We start from the raw sequence: 16,282 nt of genomic DNA, 5'->3' as shown, positions 1-16,282 counted from the left end.
AAACTACTTTTTCAAAAAATAACATTTTTATTTAAATTTTATTTTACATACAAATTATATGGATGTGAACGTATTAAAAATAAAACATAGTTAAATTTTACTAAATATTTTTTTAAAAGGTTTCAAAATGCATAAATATTTGTTTTAATCATTTTTTCTACTTGTGATTTGCGGAACCCAAGAACCTCAAGGGGTTTTGTTATTTATTTTCCAACATGCTTAAAGTTTCACAAAAACGAAAATATTTTAATATAATAATGAAGTATATATTGCTGTTTTGGTTAAATATTATATTTTAATACAATAAATAATTAAAAACAAATTTAAGTGGACATGAACATTTATTTAAGTGTTAGGTCCGCTAGAAAACGAAAACGCAATAGACAAATGTCATATTGACGTTTTATCGCAGCCATGTACACGTGCGTTAGTTGCGCGGCAGCGTGGTCGGACGCGATAGCCCAGAGGCAGCACTACAAGAGCGAATGGCACAGATACAATCTAAAGAGGCGAGTGGCGAACATGGAGCCGCTGCCTGTAGACGAGTTCGAGCGCCGAGCCGAAGCTGCGAAGCCAGTCGAGATTAAATCCCAATCTCTCGTTTGCAATCCGTGCTCTAAGACGTTCAATACACCGAACGCGTTCGAGAACCATGTCAACAGCAAGAAGCATAAGATCGCCGAAGAGGAGTTCAGTAGCAAAGCTGAAGAGAACGTTGACGAGAAAGTCGCATCGTCGGAAGACGACAACGACGACGATGTAAGTGTCTTCGACACGCAACATTTGTATAAGTATTAAATCGAATTATGAAATATTTTTTATTTTGTTTCGCTAGTGGAGCAGCTACGAAGAAATCACAGACATTTTTTCAACAGATTGCTTATTCTGCGATAGTCATAGCAAGACCATCACCAAGAACATCAATCACATGGCAACTGCTCATTCCTTCTTCATTCCCGATGCTGAATATTGCACAGACGTTAAAGGATTTTTGGAATATCTCGGCGAAAAGGTATTTATTATAAACCTGAAATTAATTCAATAGACACAAATTTAAATAAAAATATACAATTTAGGTATCTCAAGGATTTATGTGCCTTTGGTGCAACGATAGAGGACGCGCTTTTTACTCCAAGGAAGCTGCACAAGGGCATATGAAAGACAAAGGACATTGTAAAGTCCTGCATGAGGGTGCCGTCTTAGCGGAATATGCCGAGTTTTATGATTACAGGTTTATATTCGTTATATAAGGATATCATATTCTCATGCGTATTTTATAATTTATCATCGGTTTTAGTTCATCGTATCCGGATCATGTCCAAGGCGACGAAGAAATGGAAGTAGACGCAGAGGAAAACAACTTGCAACTATCAAACAACGATGAGGAATATCAATTGGTACTACCATCGGGAGCGGTCATCGGACACAGATCTTTGTTAAGGTAACCTTTTTATTTATATAAGGAATTTATTTGTGTTACATGTTTTATTTTTATTTCTAGATACTACAAACAGAATCTCACCGGTCACACTGGTGCTTTAGTCCGAAAGAACGACGATAAACTTAAGCGTGTCATATGCCAGTATCGTATGTTAGGATGGGCGCCTCAGCAGAGCGAGACGATAGCAAAGTAAGTTTTTAAAAAAATACTTTTCCTTTTGCATAATATTATTTTTATTTTTATTTTTAGGAAAGCGAAGGACATCAGATTTATGCATAGGGCACAGCAAAAATGGAGTGCACAACTCGGTGTTAAAGCAAATAAATTACAAAAGCATTTCCGTGTCCAAAGTAACTACTAAAACCATTTCACTTGAAACTGTCTTAATATCATTTTTTTCTCTCTGAATGCTAAATCGAAATATTTGAGTAAATATTTTTATTTTACTCATTACATTTTAAAAATTCAATCATTTCAAACGGTCATTATATAAAAATAAAATTTTGTTCAATACAAATATGTTATCTTATATCAATAAGGTTTGAAAAGCTCCAGGAATTGAATATAATGTAAAAATAATGTTAAATAAAATGAAATAATTACAGTATTGTTGTTAATTAATTAAATTAGGGGTACCCGGTTTTGCAACCAGTTGTCTTTGGACTGCGGTACTTGAAGATTTGTTCATGGTTTTACACCTAAAAAATTGTCCTCCTTACCTAATCTTGATTAACGGCAAACAACTGTCCATCGGTAGAGCATTTAATAAGCAAAAATTGTTACTGAAAACATTTGGAGTGCTTACATCTTAAACGTTAGGAAGTGCCAGAGGTGGTTAAGAAAATTTTGATTTAAAAAAGAGTTTTAAGATGAAGGTCTGGTTAACAAGACATGCCTTTTGCTGTCCGAAGCTAAATCAAATCCAAGGATGTCCATTGACGAATTGTCCAGGAGAGTTTGAATTTCCTGGTCACACACACAAAGATACCTTAATAAATCAGGAAAAGTTTAAAGAGAAGTTTGAGTTCTGCATGACTTCTCGAACCAAAACAATGCCACTCGTTTGCCCTCATACTGCTGAATTAACTCGTGAAAAAATTAAGTCTACTCGAAAGTTATATTATATCCCTCATATTCACCAGACACCCATGGACGTCATTTGAAGGGGCGGGGGGGGGGGGGTAAGGTGGAGCCACTTGCTCCCCTTTAATTTAGCTATGAATATGAATTTAATCATGAAATACTATAAATCTGAATGAAATCTAAATATTAAAAAATGGCTACTTACTAGCCAACTTCGCCCCCCTCTAGAAAAAGTTGAAATGCTCGGCAATGAGCGTTCTCACTGCAACGGCGCCAATACGATTTTATTGCTTTTGACTTCTGAGAAGAGATAATTGTTTTTTGTGCTCTCCTATTGGTCAAAATTCGGTTTAGATGTTCTTCATTCGATTCTCACTTATTGTAAGTCGTAATATTATAAAAAGTATTAATATGAATGCTACGTTTCCACTGCTACGTCACGATTTTATTGCTTTGACGTGAATTCTGAACAAGAACCCCCTTGAATTTGGCCAGAAAAATGCATGTCATTTAATGAAATAGTGAAATTGAAAAAACGACCACTGAATTAGTTTTGGCCAATTTTGTAACCCCCCCTCTGGAAAAAACTTTTTTAAACTCAAAACTGAAACAATTTTATAAAAAATGAATTTTTGATTTGCCTAGATTCCTAGAAGATTGTAGAAAGAGATGGTAATTATATTACATAATAATGATTGCAGTAAACTGGTCAAAATACTGCCGGATCTTTCATTACATAAAACGACATTACATCCTGGTATAACACAGCACAACAAAAATTTAAAAGACATTAAGTTCTTAAATAGTTTATTAAAAATATGTAGAAATACACATTGGTATAAATTAACACTTAAACTTTTTACAACATAAAAAAGATAAAATATATGTTTAGTTAAAATTAGCTAATAGTAGTATTATTTAATTTAATAATACGTATAATAGTAAACACGCTTTTTCAAATTTTATAAGCGATTTTATTGCTTTTGACGTGAATTTTTGACTTCTGATAACTGATACGATTTTGCGCCCTTAAAGTTGTGTATTTTCTATAATATATTTGTAAATTTAAACGTAAATCAGAGTACCATTAACAAAACATTAAAATACTCTTTGATCCCAATAACTTTATAAAAGTGTTGCATGGTTATCCAAAAGTGGATAAAAATGAATATATTAGGTAAGTGCCAAAATATTTTAATTACTATTTATTTTGGGCGGATTAATCATTTGGATATGGACATTAAACAAAATCTTTGTTTTTTTTTCAAAAATGAATATCGAACAATGTGTGAAAAATATCATAGATGTAAGAAAAAGAGAAGATTGGAGAATAACCGGCAGAATGTGGACAAATAAAAGTAATTCAAAGGCAATCAATAGAGGAGATAGAAGGCAATAATGAAATATGATTGAATTTTTCTCAAGATATCTCTTTATGGCCAGAGGTTGTATCTGATAAAATGGTATGAGTACTTTTTAAATTAATAAACTATGCTATATTGGAGATGTAACGGTATTGAAAGTAGAATATAAAGACAGAAATAAGACGTTCTTAAGATATATTTCAATGAATAATTTTTATTGTTTAAAGGTTAACGGTACTAAGAAATTTCACGAATGGTTAATTTTTGCGGAAACTCGTAAATGTGTTTATTGTTGTGTAATTTTTTCGCACAGTAATACTAAATTTATGACTCAATGTTAACTTGAAAAAAAGATTATGAAAAACTGGGCGCACTGATTATAAATTGGTTTAATAAAAATCGTAGCCACGGTTAATTTTTTAACTAGTTTGGGTTTGGGAGCTCAACTCTCAACTCAACTCTTCGGGGATTTTTAGCACCCTGTTTGTCCAGGGAGAGTTAAATATTTTATTAAATTAATTATCACTGATTTGGCGGCATCAAGAATACTTCGCTGGGCCAGTCTCTCACTTCCGGCGCATTAGTTTGCACTGAAGCGGTCTTTGGTACTACATATTCTAAATTTAGCACTGAATTTAATCTTCTTGAGAACTGCTATCCTCTTCAAACCTTTAATATATAAAAAACTATTAAATAAATTTTGAAATTCGACATAATTAAAATAAAACTTAAAAATTACTGTCGTTCCATCTCCTTTTGACCTTGAAGATATTTCCAATACTTTGGAATAGTGTCTAAGATGGCATCAAACGGATCTTTGCCGTTTAATTGCGTTCTCCAAATGAACTCTTCCGCGTACGATTGGATGAAATTTTTATCTGTCCCCCTTCTCTTTTTACTCCACAACTTGAGCGACTCACGCAACCGTTCCTCCTTTTCGATGTCCGTGAGCTTCAAATAATCACCGGTTTCTTCGTTGATACTGATTTGCCAGGAACACACGTCGCGTAGGAAATTGTTCCAAGCGACGACGATGCAACTGGATACTTTCAATTCGTGAACGCAAAACTTAGTCGTCGTCATTTCCCGGGACCACCAATATATAAAGTAAATCACAGTCGTGAGCGGCAGTCTGGTCCCTTCGAACCACGTGTCTTTCCTCACGCTTAATTCCTTTCTACACATGCGTTTGCAGCATCGCCAGCTAGGATCTTTGCAATGCGCCAATGTCATAGTATGACCGTTTGTACAAAGTTTACTTTTCGGAATAATGTCTTTGCTTTGTAAAAATTCGATCGCCGTCTTAGTATCGTGAACTAAACGAATAACTTCTATAAAGTTCATTGTCAAAATTACATGTAAACAAAAGATAGCTGTCAAACTTCAAGAGCGGTTGCGCAATGTTGCTATAAGTAAAAATAGGTAGTTACTTCAAACGGGGTAATACCGAACACAGCTTACTCTCAATATCTGTCATGTAGTACCGGAATATTTACAATAAACATTTTATTGAAAATTTAATGGTGACGGGTGGCAATTAGACACAGATTGAGCCGCTGCAGTAAAATCAAAGATGAACATTGTACGATATAGGATAGTTTTAAGCAATATTGCTAAATGAAAAGTTGGGATTTTTGTAGATATTATGATTAAGCGAATATGGATTTTGAGTACAATGGAGTTCAACCACATATTTTGTAGGATATATGGCCACGCGACGCACTCATTGTATTTAGTCAGTAATTTCGCTGCTTTTTGTACGACAGAAATATTTTTTCTTTAGCAATTCACTTTTTTCCGACTCCGATGTACGATGGAAAGTTTTTGTGAGAATCCTAAATATCTCATAAAGCTCGAACCGTAAAATCATTATGTCAACTATTACTCAACGTGCAGTTTGCGATAAGACGAACGATACTGAAGCAGATAGTTGAATTCTTGAGATGTTTTCATTTTTATGTCTACTAGTTTCTTGGGACGACGTTTTGTTGCAATCCATGACCATATCCGTGGATCAAGCAGTGGATCTCATAATCTACAAATGATTCATTGAATTTAATAGATTGAATTCGGGCATTGTAAATTTAAATATTCAAAACTTTATTTTATTTATTATCGTAGGTTAAACAAAAATTCCTGTATATAAACATCCAAAAATTTCCTGTATATAAAAATAATTTCTCCTGTTGTGTTGGTCTGTATATTTTTATAAAGTAACCTTTCTTATTTGAACACTAATTATATTCTGTATGAAAATGTATTTGGGAAAGGAATGTTTTAAATTTGTTGACAAGATTTACTATCAAACGTACAGTAAACACCATCGTTGATTTATGATTTTATGAGAAGCCATTGTTGCCCTTTGGTTTTCTGGTGACTGACTTAGGCCGGTTTCACACGTGCCGGGTGGATTTGCCCAGCACCGGGCCGGCGCCGTGTAGTGGGGATGGTGTTGTATGGGCTAGTACCTATCATTTCAGACGTGCCGGACAAATCTACCCGGCGCCGGCCCGACGCTGACTGCCGGGTTGTCGCCGGCCGCGCTCACTAAACTGTCCGGCGCCGGGTACCGAGTTGAGTGTGGTGGGGGTAAAACTCAAACATGAACCGGGCTGTTGACAGTGATTGTGGTATCTTGTAATAAAATTAATAAATATATTCCTCGTGTTTAGGCAATAGCGGAAGAAATAGACCTCGAAATTTTAATTATATTAATGTAATCTCTTTTAATTATCTTAGTAGAATACATACAAAAATAAAAAAATAACGCGAAATGTGTGGAAGGACTTATGTGAAGCCGTTAATCCTAAATTACTGGCACTAGTTGACGGGGTATAGGTCGAGTTGGGAAGAAACTGGCCAGAGACCGGCCACGTGTGAAACCGGCCTTAGAGCTGTGATTCGATTAACAAATTAAAATAATATATAATGTACGGAAATCAGTAAAATAATTTATTGTGTTATTTTACAATAGAAAAATATATATAATAAAAAAAAATGAATGTTCACTCTTCAAGCTGAGAAATTCTATGCTGAGTTAAAATGGCAATATCCAACATGTTTTCCGGAATTATTAAATCTTTTGCATTTTCATACTTTAAGCTTTCTTCATATGCATACAATATGGAAGTGTCATAAAGCATAATTTTACTAGCTACGAGAGAATAAATACAATTTCTCACTCGAGCAATCGATTCTCGATCTTCTTGGCTTACAGGCTGAAATTTATATAAAAAAATATAAATCAAATAAATAAAATGAACACAATAAGCAGGCAGAATAAAACACACCTTAATGTTTTGAACGAATCCACCGGTCATATCTGAGCCGGCAGTCGGATAAATCCAAATATAGCCGTTGTTACCGATTATGAGAGAAATTCCACATGGCAAACTGTGAAAGTGAGTCTTCCACCGTTTCACCAGCGAAGGTAAAACTTTAACCATGATTCCTTGTCCGAGCTGATGAACGCAGTTAAGTTAATCGATTACGATTAAAATAGTTACCTAAAGTATTATTAATAGTTACCTTTCCATGTTTGAGACTTCTAGTGTGAAGACTTAAACCGGCGTCGGCGTTACTCGATTGAACTTCAGCACTGATGAGATCTCCTTCTTTTAAATATAGTCTCATCATTCTTTCGTCTTCGATTGACCTTCGACGCTGCAATATTTTCATTATTAATTACGGTTTAGAGTTAAAAATAAAGTTTTAACGATATATCATAGGTCATACTAATTCACCGCCGGGCAAATTCACAGATGATAAATGCAATATTGAATCTGTTTTCGAGTTAGTGTCGATTTTCCATCTTTTTTGTTGTACTTCTACGACTCGGCCCACGATAACGTCTCCGACTTCGCCTACGTACCGACATTTCAAAGGTTTAACGCATATGAGCTTATTAACTTGCTCTGCGATACCGGCGACGGACGATTTGATCACATCGTCTTCCGTGTAAGTGCCATGACCCCTGTTGAAAATAGTGAATCGTCGATCAGTCCGACTTTTCAATATCGACAGAAAATATACCGAACCTCATGAATCCCTGTTGACCGGTGATTATTTCTCCCGGTGTGTATATGCGCGATCCTTCTCTGTCACCGGGAAGAGTGTGATTTACTCGTTCGCATGCTAAACGTATATGTACCGTGTCTTCCATGGTATTTATTGTTCAATTCTAGATAATGGAGGAGTTTATAGTTAATAATAAAATATTATTTTGATAATTTATCTATACGCAATAATCGGTAATAACAGTTCATTTTGCTTATCCTTACCACCGACATGAAGACAACATAACCTATAAATATTTCATGTTGAGTTTTATTGCCATGTGTAAAAATTACAAATGTCAAATATAATGAATATAAATTAATATTAAAAAAATATTACAACAAACATCAATGTTTTTGGAGTAAAACGATTGACATTTTCTTACATTATATTATCTTACATCCTAATATTAAAAGCATCATTTTAAATTGTATTCATTTTTCCCTTCCAGTAAATGATTCGACTGGCGCCGCGCCGGCAACACCTTTCTGTATTCTAGGTGGTGTTGGTGCCGGGCGAATCCATCCAGCACGTGTGAAGCTACACAAAATCTTAGAAGTCTTGGCATAAATATTATTGAAATAATGGGGCTTAAATATTATTGAATAAGAATAAATAAATAATGTACAATCATGGTCGTAAAAAATGTTTTTATGTTCAAAAACGCGCAACTTTGACAGTTCTTTGCTTGGTGAATATTATTTATATTTAACTGTAAACAAATTAAAGTATGGAAATCGACAATTTAAAGGAATCTTTGTCACAATATGAAGCACAGGTTATAAACGATAATTTTATCAATAATTTTAATCGATTTTTTTTGTGCAAAATTAGACTTTTTCTCAATTTATAGTTGATTCAGGTGATCGAAGCTATAAAGATATCGCCAAAAGGCGATGAATTTGACTCGCTTATCTCACTTAAGTCAGATTTGGAAGAACTGATAAATTTAACTAACGAAAACATTTCAAGATTAAACGTTCAGAACAAATCCAGTAAGCATGATGATACGATCGATGACGAATATGCACTCTTTATGGTATAATAGTAACGTATTTCACCCGTATTAAGTCAAATAGCATTTTCATATTCAATATTATTAATATAACATCGATAACAGGCTGAAATGACAAAGAGTGGAGCGTATGATGATACTGATCAAGAAAAAAATGAGGATGAGTCACCCCAAGAGCAGAAAATAGACGATAATGACGTCGATATTGAAGTATGAAACATTATTAATGAGAAATTTCATTGAAAGAATTTCTTTTATTATTTATATATTTTTAGGAGGAACTCTCTTCACTAGAGGGATTAAAATGTGCCGTATTATATTCTAATAATGATGGAGAGCCTTCGCTGTGTAATGCTATGGTATGCTCGGTGATACGTGATAATCCAGATAACAATACCAAATTTCATACTATTCAAGTAAGTTAGATGCTTTTACATATATTGATAGGTGATGCATAGTATAATTTGTATTTATTTATTTAGGTACGTGTTATGTTCACAAATCCAACTCACATAGAAATGATACCTTGTCCATATTATTTAGGATCTGAATGCAAATTTGATGATGAAACGTGCAAGTAAATAATTTAATAATTTTACTAAAGCGTACTTTTGTATAATTATATACATATAATTTTATTGAATGTTTTTAGGTATTCGCACGGTGAAGTATTTCCGTTATCTTCATTGCAAGAAGCTGTAGAGCCTATATTTTCGTCAATTAAAATCGGATCTAAAGTATTGGCAAAAATTAAGCAAAAAGATGTAACACATTCCTCATCACAGTTGTACCTAATCTGTGATTGAATTAATTGCTATTTTGATTTGTTATAAATTCAGGGCGAATCTTATGGAAAGAGTGGTGAAAAACATTTACTCTGGCACAGGGCTATTGTAACTTCTGTGCATAATGAAAAACATTTGTGCAGTGTGAAGTTAGAGAACAACTCTTTATTGAAATCTGGAGGAAAGAACGACTATACCGTCGATTTTGGTGAAATATTTCCGTTGGGTATGTATTTCATTTGGATTAGGTATAAAAAAATAATCTGGTCTATCTTTTAAAAGTAAAACTTTTGTTAATAAGATTACGTAAGCACACACACTGTTCATTGTTCTGATTATTTTGACTATTTATTAGCATAATAATTAATTTCATTTTGGGTTCATTTCCGTGGAACTATTATAGTTATGTTTCTTTATTGGGTGATTTAATCATCGAGCAGCTTAGATCCTATGTTTGGGGAGCGTATTCATGCATTTATTTACAGTTTAAATAATCTTGATAATATTTCAGCAACTTTGACGCTAAGTGGTGACTCAAATATTTAATTTTTTTGTATCATCTGAATAATTAATAATATATTTATTTATCATGTTGAACATACATATAATAATATTCCTTTTTATAGTTTCAAATGCTGATTCTACCGATTCTTCTGACGACTCAGATAATGATGAATTAAACAACACCCCCGGAACGTCACAAGATGATTCATATTTTGTTGAAAAAAGTCTTACAAACACCGCAAACTCATCTGTGAAATTAGGCGATTGGGAAAAACATACCAGAGTAGATATAAACATGTTTTAAAAATATTTCTATTTGATAATAATTAATAATAATAATACTTTTACAAGGGAATTGGATCTAAATTGATGATCAAAATGGGATATGTAATCGGTAACGGATTGGGTATATACGGTGACGGAATTATGGAGCCTATACCTTGCCGTGTCTTACCTACCGGGCGATCTTTAGATCATTGTATGATCTTAAGAGAAGAAACTGAGATTGATGATCCGATTAAGGTTATATTTATATTTATATGAGCTTATTTAGTATATTTTTTTTGATATATTTTAGGCTGAGAAGAAATTAAAACGCATACAAAAGAAACAGGAAGAGAAAGAAAGGAAAGCCCAAGAAAGAGCAAAAGCGAGAGAGCAGCACACTGTGTTTAATTTTCTCAATCACACACTCTCGAATAAGGCTCAAAGCAGTAACTCTTCAAATGAACCGGATTCGGAGAGTTCGACTCGGCAAAAGATTCAAAGCAATATTAAATCGTCCACTTGTAAAAATCTCAATATTGAACATTTGAAATTGGCCGAAGATATTAAAAAGGTCGAGAGGGATATTGTGAAGTTGAAAAATTCCATTTTGAGAAACAAGGGTAGTGCCGATGTCCAGAGGGGTTTATCTGTTAAGTTAAATTCTAAATTGAGCGATATTCAAGAATTGCAATTAAAGGAGAATAGAATCACAAATGAACAGAATCTTAGAAAAGATAAGAAGAAATTAACTATATTTTAAAAATAAACGCTCGTATTCAATAATTGGTTTTATTTTAATGTGAATGGTACAGTTAATGTATTATAATATTTATATCTTTAAATTTATGAATTTGATAATAAGGTTAAAGAGGTTAAGGTTGAACATGAGAGACGGTCAATAACATAAACAGTATAGTGATACGCGAAATTTTTAGAATATATTAAATATTGTTTTGTAACTGTTTTGGTAACTACTAAAAAGTTTATGCTTGTAAAAATAGAATACCAAACTTGTATCATTTGCTTACTTTTGATCACATGAAATAGTATTCTAAAATGTTTTTGTTTTAGTTTTGAATATGTTTGTATTCATATATGAATAAAACTGACTTTAGTGGACTTATATTTATAAAACTAAAATAGAAAACATCCGTGATATCAACCAGGGGTGTAACAAAATCATCCAAACTTCATAAACCATAGACCTAATATGCAGTCTCCGAATAGTTGTTTTTATTTGTGTGATTGAATAAATTGCTTAGGATCTGTCGGTACACATTTTTATTACACAAGTTATTAGATATGCGGGGACCACATATTTAGGTCACATTTAAATATGGAATCTAAAATAGCTTCCCATATCTAATCAACCCCTCGCCGACGTGCGGATGTACTAATCAAGCGCGACAAAGAAATAGGGGAGCTTTCGGGAACAGCGATATAAAAAATTAACAACCGCTATTTTAAGTCGTCTTAATTAAAATATTCTTCAGATAAGGCGATGAAACAGTTTCCCATGTCTAATCGACCCCTCGCCCACACACGGATCTGCTAATCAAGTGCGACCAAAATTAGGCGAATTTGCAATAACATTTTACGTCTTCCTGGATTAAAAATAAACAAACTAGTCTGAAACCGACAATCCCACGCAAAAAGGGAAACGACATATTACTTTTAATACGTCACGGATTATTTGATAATAAAATCCAGGATGATGAATATTGCACCTTGCAAGGGAGACGATATCGTGAGAAAAATTACACTTGCGTGAGGACCAAAAACCGTGGGAAACATAATATTGACGGAAGTCTACTATATAAGGGGTTGGAGTTTCCATACAAAATCACATCACTCTTGCCATCGGCACGGGAGCAAGCAGCTTCACCCAAGTCCACCCTACACCAGCGAAGACTTACGAGACGCCTGCCTGGAACTTCGTCCTGTCGCAGAACCCCTGGACGTCCGCAGAGCATCCACCACAGCAAGAACCGAGCCAAGATCAACCCTTTTGGAACGCGAGCCGAACAGCTGATATTTTTGCCATCCAGCACTATCCGTGAACTTCTCTCCAGAATTACGGCCAATATTTTAAATAAATCGTTGTCACGTAATGTACCATTAAGTAGCTAATAAAAACCTACGTTGGTAACCTACAGATATACTAATATACAGATGTAATTCAGGTGTCAGTATCGGACGGCAATGTCAAAAATTTTTTAACAAACAGATTGTAGTCTTTGCAGTGGCAGAGAAGTAGTAAAAATAGCCGTCTTTAAAGATGTTGGTAAGGTACGTCATTTGGGTAGGGAGGGGTAGGTGGAGGCATTTGCCCCAACGCCCTTGAATTTTGCAAGAAAAATGCATGTCGCTTAATGAAATACTATGAATTTTAATGAAATCGAAATATTAAGAAAAAACGACCACTGACTAACTTTTGCTCAAATGATTTCCCTGATGCTAAACCAGAAATTCTCTGAGAAGTGAAATCATATTGGAATACATTTTCACCGGTAGATATATATTTTTATCAGTGAAAATATAATTTATCTGGCAGGTTATATATTCACTAGTGAAGTCCAAATACATTGTCACCAGTAGATGCATATTTCTACTAGCGAAAATATAATTTAACTGATAAGCACTAATGAAATTATATGTTGTTCAATACCGTTAATGAAACTCAATTTGACAATTGCGAAACGTATATTTGCTGTTCAAACCCAAACCTAACCTACACGAACTTAGCAAACCCAACATGACCTAATGAAAGTTCTAAAACTGTAAATAGTTTTAGTGCTTCACTTTTAGAGTGAGAAGAAGGTTTGGGTTTGAACAGCAAATAAATGTTTCGCATGACATTAAAGTTCTAAAACTAATTAGTGTTAAAACTTTCATGAAGTCGAGTGTGTCTGAACTTGGATATTACACTATGTTTTAAAAATATGATAGCTATCTTTACTGATATTACTATGGACTTCTGATATGAGAGTATTGGTAAAAGTATATTCAAACCGAATTTTAGTTAATAGGAGGGCGCAAAAAGAAGTAAAAAATTCACGTCAAAAGCAGTAAAATCGCGTCGACGCAGTTGCAGTGGGAACGCTCGGAAATGAGCGTTTCCATTGCGTCAGGGCTTAAATATCATCTGAACTGTCAACCATGCCCACCCCGAGGGGCGGGATGTACGAGCAGTCGCCCGGGATGCCATTTACTCCGAATGGACGAGCCCTTTGATTCTATTTAACATGGTGTATGTGTATGTTATATGTATTTATTTTAAATACATTAATCTGTAAAATATGTATCATATTATAATAACATATATTGAACATCCCTATATTTTTAAAGTTAATCACAGTGTGAGGAGTGCAAAATATATATCTTTCTCTTTCGTTTTCCAATTATATCTATAGTTCAAGGTTATTTGTCAACGTTTCCTATATTTGTTCATTACATCAATAGTATAGCCAGTGATATCACGTAAACAACTTGAATTTTATTAAAAATACCAAGTTTTAAGATGTCCTTTAAAATATTCAACCGAGTTATTCAATCAATGAGATACTCTACCAAAGTGGGAATAATCGGTGTTCCATTTGAGAAAGGACAGAAACAGATTGGCGTTAGTTTAGCACCACAAAAAATTCGCCAGTCTGGTCTTTTAGCTCAACTCATGGAAATAGGTAATAACAATATAAGTGAATTTCATTATGAAATTTATTGTAATGTAATTTTAAATCATTGAAATGAAACTATTAGTTACAATAATACTTACTGTGACTTTTAATTAAATTAATACTGATTTACTTGATGATTTTATTGTTAAATTAACAGATGAAATAGATGTAAAAGATTATGGCGATTTAGTCATTAAAGATATACCTCAGATGGATACAGACATTGAGAATATGTTAGAGCTCGCTCAAGTTTCAGCTTGTACTAAAGAAGTATCTAAAAATGTTACAACAGTATTAAACGATGGTCGAATATGTTTGACGATCGGCGGAGATCATTCTATTGGAATTGGTATGATCTATTTATTATATCTATAAATATTAACTTGATAAATAATATTTTGTAATTGCAGGTACGGTTGATGGTCATTATAATCATAATGAAAATGTTGTGGTTTTGTGGGTGGACGCTCACGCCGATTTGAACACAAATAAGACATCGGGGAGTGGATCTGTGCATGGAATGCCTGTGGCGTTACTTGTGAAAGAGCTGTCTGATTATTGGCCATATTTGCCGACAATGGATTGGCAAGTTCCAAGGTTTGAAAATATGCAATAGGTGTTGTAAGCTTTTTTTGTACTACTATAACAAATATTATTGCAGATTTTCAATCCGTAACCTTGCTTATATAGGACTCCGTTCAGTCGATAAGTATGAGAAAGTGGCCATTGAAAAATATGGTATACCTGCATTTGGAATGGAAGATATTCAAAAGTGAGTCATTGAATAATATATACGACTAGATATGTCCAGGTTTAATGGTTTCTCTACAAAGAAATATGTTATCGCATTTGTAAGTATTTTTTAGATATGGAATTGATGCGGTAGTACACATGGCATTACAATACTTGGATCCTAAACATAATAAACCAATACACGTCAGTTTTGACATTGATTCCTTGGATGCTCTAGAAGCTCCAAGCACAGGAACATGTGGTAATTGTCACTGAATCTATTCAATTTCAATTTGATAACTAATTATTCATATAAATTGTTTTCAGTGCGTGGTGGCTTAACGTTACGTGAAGGTATATATTTAATGGAAAAGGTGTTTAATACTGGCCGTTTACGTGGAATTGATTTGGTCGAAGTTAATCCGATGATTGGAACTGAAAGGGACGTTAAACATACTGTGGACGCTGCAATAGCTATTATCAAAGCAGGGTTAGGTTTCGATCGAAGGGGTATGTCTACTAATAAAATAAACGATTTACCCCTTCAAACATTTAAGGGTAATTCTGAATGATATATTGTTATAAATGTATCATTAAACTCCAAATAAACATTTTTTCTATTTATCAGTTTTTTCTTGTTTGTAACATTACATATATAGAATAGCTGTGTCTTGTTTTAATTTATAGATTGATATTATTGCGCAATGACTGTTGAAAATAAATAGACTATAACATTTGAAACTTCTACTGAATTTAGATAAGTATTTTTATAATTATTGAAATTATAACAATCTATATTGTATAATCTAATATATCTCTATAGTAGATTCATTAACAGTATGGGGGCCAATATAGATTTGTTATGGCCAAAACTGGTCGGCGCTTAAGTAGCATTGGCGTGACGGTTTTCTCTCTCTCTACCGGCAAGCCCGCAAGGGTTCGGACGCGTGCCGTCGCGCGCGCGCCCTTTTTAATGTAAGCACCGTTAATCTTCAATAAATATACTACTGCAGCGGCTCAATCTGTGTCTAATTGCCACCCGTCACCATCACAACCCCTAAAACAGCTTTTTCAAATACATAATTTTCATAAACTTAAAATACTTACAATAATCAACGTAAAAAATACTTGATTCAAGATATGATGTCAGCTGCAGCACGTTAATTTTATTAAATAATTTAGTTGAATCCTTAAATATTCTGTATTAAAGTGGATTAAATATCATGTATCGCAAAAAATAAATCAACAAGGTTGATATTACTATTATGCTACTGATGAATATGGATTCATCAAAAGCGGTTGGTTGTTAAGGCATTGAATTAATATGTTATTGAAGTAATGAACCTGATATGCTCATT

The 16,282-nt window shown here is 33.7% G+C and overlaps 5 protein-coding genes across 9 annotated transcripts; 3 read left to right on the top strand and 2 right to left on the bottom strand.

Annotated features, from left to right (window-relative positions):
* The first annotated feature begins 360 nt into the window (after positions 1–360).
* On the top strand, positions 361–2,045 carry LOC148235922 (cytoplasmic 60S subunit biogenesis factor ZNF622). Its single transcript, XM_088184907.1, has 6 exons — positions 361–759; positions 836–1,012; positions 1,077–1,231; positions 1,298–1,441; positions 1,502–1,630; positions 1,691–2,045. The coding sequence occupies exons 1-6, from the start codon at positions 415–417 to the stop codon at positions 1,800–1,802; spliced, it is 1,062 nt and encodes a 353-aa protein (XP_088041033.1). The 5' UTR covers positions 361–414; the 3' UTR covers positions 1,803–2,045.
* A 1,272-nt stretch (positions 2,046–3,317) lies between these two features.
* Positions 3,318–5,321, bottom strand: LOC148235921 (uncharacterized). Its single transcript, XM_088184908.1, has 2 exons — positions 4,628–5,321; positions 3,318–4,557 (listed from the first exon to the last, which is right to left on the bottom strand). The coding sequence occupies exons 1-2, from the start codon at positions 5,230–5,232 to the stop codon at positions 4,524–4,526; spliced, it is 639 nt and encodes a 212-aa protein (XP_088041034.1). The 5' UTR covers positions 5,233–5,321; the 3' UTR covers positions 3,318–4,523.
* Positions 5,322–6,817: 1,496 nt separating this feature from the next.
* Positions 6,818–8,232, bottom strand: Rrp4 (exosome complex component Rrp4). 4 transcript variants are annotated; one of them, XM_088183950.1, is made up of 6 exons: positions 8,169–8,232; positions 7,926–8,068; positions 7,624–7,861; positions 7,417–7,551; positions 7,179–7,349; positions 6,818–7,106 (listed from the first exon to the last, which is right to left on the bottom strand). In XM_088183950.1, the coding sequence occupies exons 2-6, from the start codon at positions 8,048–8,050 to the stop codon at positions 6,894–6,896; spliced, it is 882 nt and encodes a 293-aa protein (XP_088040076.1). In that variant the 5' UTR covers positions 8,051–8,068; positions 8,169–8,232; the 3' UTR covers positions 6,818–6,893. The 4 variants fall into 4 exon arrangements, with proteins under 4 accessions (XP_088040076.1, XP_088040077.1, XP_088040074.1 ...); XM_088183951.1 differs by having other exon boundaries at positions 8,147–8,228; XM_088183948.1 differs by having other exon boundaries at positions 6,818–7,349.
* A 365-nt stretch (positions 8,233–8,597) lies between these two features.
* On the top strand, positions 8,598–11,295 carry LOC148235919 (zinc finger CCCH-type with G patch domain-containing protein). The gene is made up of 10 exons (XM_088184904.1): positions 8,598–8,722; positions 8,798–8,983; positions 9,065–9,169; positions 9,235–9,375; positions 9,442–9,536; positions 9,612–9,723; positions 9,799–9,970; positions 10,371–10,531; positions 10,600–10,770; positions 10,826–11,295. Exons 1-10 carry the CDS (start codon positions 8,675–8,677, stop codon positions 11,273–11,275), a joined length of 1,641 nt encoding a protein of 546 aa, XP_088041030.1. The 5' UTR covers positions 8,598–8,674; the 3' UTR covers positions 11,276–11,295.
* Positions 11,296–13,964: 2,669 nt separating this feature from the next.
* On the top strand, positions 13,965–15,546 carry arg (arginase). 2 transcript variants are annotated; one of them, XR_015809410.1, is made up of 6 exons: positions 13,965–14,198; positions 14,350–14,541; positions 14,603–14,789; positions 14,854–14,964; positions 15,049–15,186; positions 15,252–15,546. XR_015809410.1 is itself a non-coding variant. In XM_088184906.1 (6 exons), the coding sequence occupies exons 1-6, from the start codon at positions 14,036–14,038 to the stop codon at positions 15,494–15,496; spliced, it is 1,026 nt and encodes a 341-aa protein (XP_088041032.1). In that variant the 5' UTR covers positions 13,965–14,035; the 3' UTR covers positions 15,497–15,546. The 2 variants fall into 2 exon arrangements, 1 of the variants encoding a protein (XP_088041032.1); XM_088184906.1 differs by having other exon boundaries at positions 15,059–15,186.
* The last annotated feature ends 736 nt before the right edge of the window (positions 15,547–16,282 follow it).

The sequence above is a fragment of the Plectrocnemia conspersa genome, unplaced genomic scaffold (assembly GCF_051122295.1).
Source record: "Plectrocnemia conspersa isolate PC_06_02 unplaced genomic scaffold, ASM5112229v1 ptg000004l, whole genome shotgun sequence".
Taxonomy (NCBI): domain Eukaryota; kingdom Metazoa; phylum Arthropoda; class Insecta; order Trichoptera; family Polycentropodidae; genus Plectrocnemia; species Plectrocnemia conspersa.
Note: the sequence above shows the minus strand (reverse complement) of the source record. Positions and strands in the feature narration are given on the sequence as shown.

What these genes read in the sequence shown, in the direction of transcription:
- Rrp4 (XM_088183948.1), bottom strand. Translation starts at nt 8,050, where the DNA reads ATGGAAGACACGGTACATATACGTTTAGCATGCGAACGAGTAAATCAC. An exon ending in GGTCAACAGGGATTCATGAG is followed by an intron (nt 7,862 to 7,925) that starts GTTCGGTATATT and finishes TATTTTCAACAG; the next exon opens with GGGTCATGGCACTTACACGG. An exon ending in ATTTGCCCGGCGGTGAATTA is followed by an intron (nt 7,552 to 7,623) that starts GTATGACCTATG and finishes AAAATATTGCAG; the next exon opens with CGTCGAAGGTCAATCGAAGA.
- LOC148235921 (XM_088184908.1), bottom strand. Translation starts at nt 5,232, where the DNA reads ATGAACTTTATAGAAGTTATTCGTTTAGTTCACGATACTAAGACGGCG. An exon ending in CAAAAGGAGATGGAACGACA is followed by an intron (nt 4,558 to 4,627) that starts GTAATTTTTAAG and finishes TATATATTAAAG; the next exon opens with GTTTGAAGAGGATAGCAGTT.
- LOC148235919 (XM_088184904.1), top strand. Translation starts at nt 8,675, where the DNA reads ATGGAAATCGACAATTTAAAGGAATCTTTGTCACAATATGAAGCACAG. An exon ending in ATAATGACGTCGATATTGAA is followed by an intron (nt 9,170 to 9,234) that starts GTATGAAACATT and finishes ATATATTTTTAG; the next exon opens with GAGGAACTCTCTTCACTAGA. An exon ending in CAAAAATTAAGCAAAAAGAT is followed by an intron (nt 9,724 to 9,798) that starts GTAACACATTCC and finishes TTATAAATTCAG; the next exon opens with GGCGAATCTTATGGAAAGAG.
- LOC148235922 (XM_088184907.1), top strand. Translation starts at nt 415, where the DNA reads ATGTACACGTGCGTTAGTTGCGCGGCAGCGTGGTCGGACGCGATAGCC. An exon ending in GGACACAGATCTTTGTTAAG is followed by an intron (nt 1,442 to 1,501) that starts GTAACCTTTTTA and finishes TTTTATTTCTAG; the next exon opens with ATACTACAAACAGAATCTCA. An exon ending in CAGAGCGAGACGATAGCAAA is followed by an intron (nt 1,631 to 1,690) that starts GTAAGTTTTTAA and finishes TTTTATTTTTAG; the next exon opens with GAAAGCGAAGGACATCAGAT.
- arg (XM_088184906.1), top strand. Translation starts at nt 14,036, where the DNA reads ATGTCCTTTAAAATATTCAACCGAGTTATTCAATCAATGAGATACTCT. An exon ending in AGATCATTCTATTGGAATTG is followed by an intron (nt 14,542 to 14,602) that starts GTATGATCTATT and finishes TTGTAATTGCAG; the next exon opens with GTACGGTTGATGGTCATTAT. An exon ending in GGAATGGAAGATATTCAAAA is followed by an intron (nt 14,965 to 15,058) that starts GTGAGTCATTGA and finishes AGTATTTTTTAG; the next exon opens with ATATGGAATTGATGCGGTAG.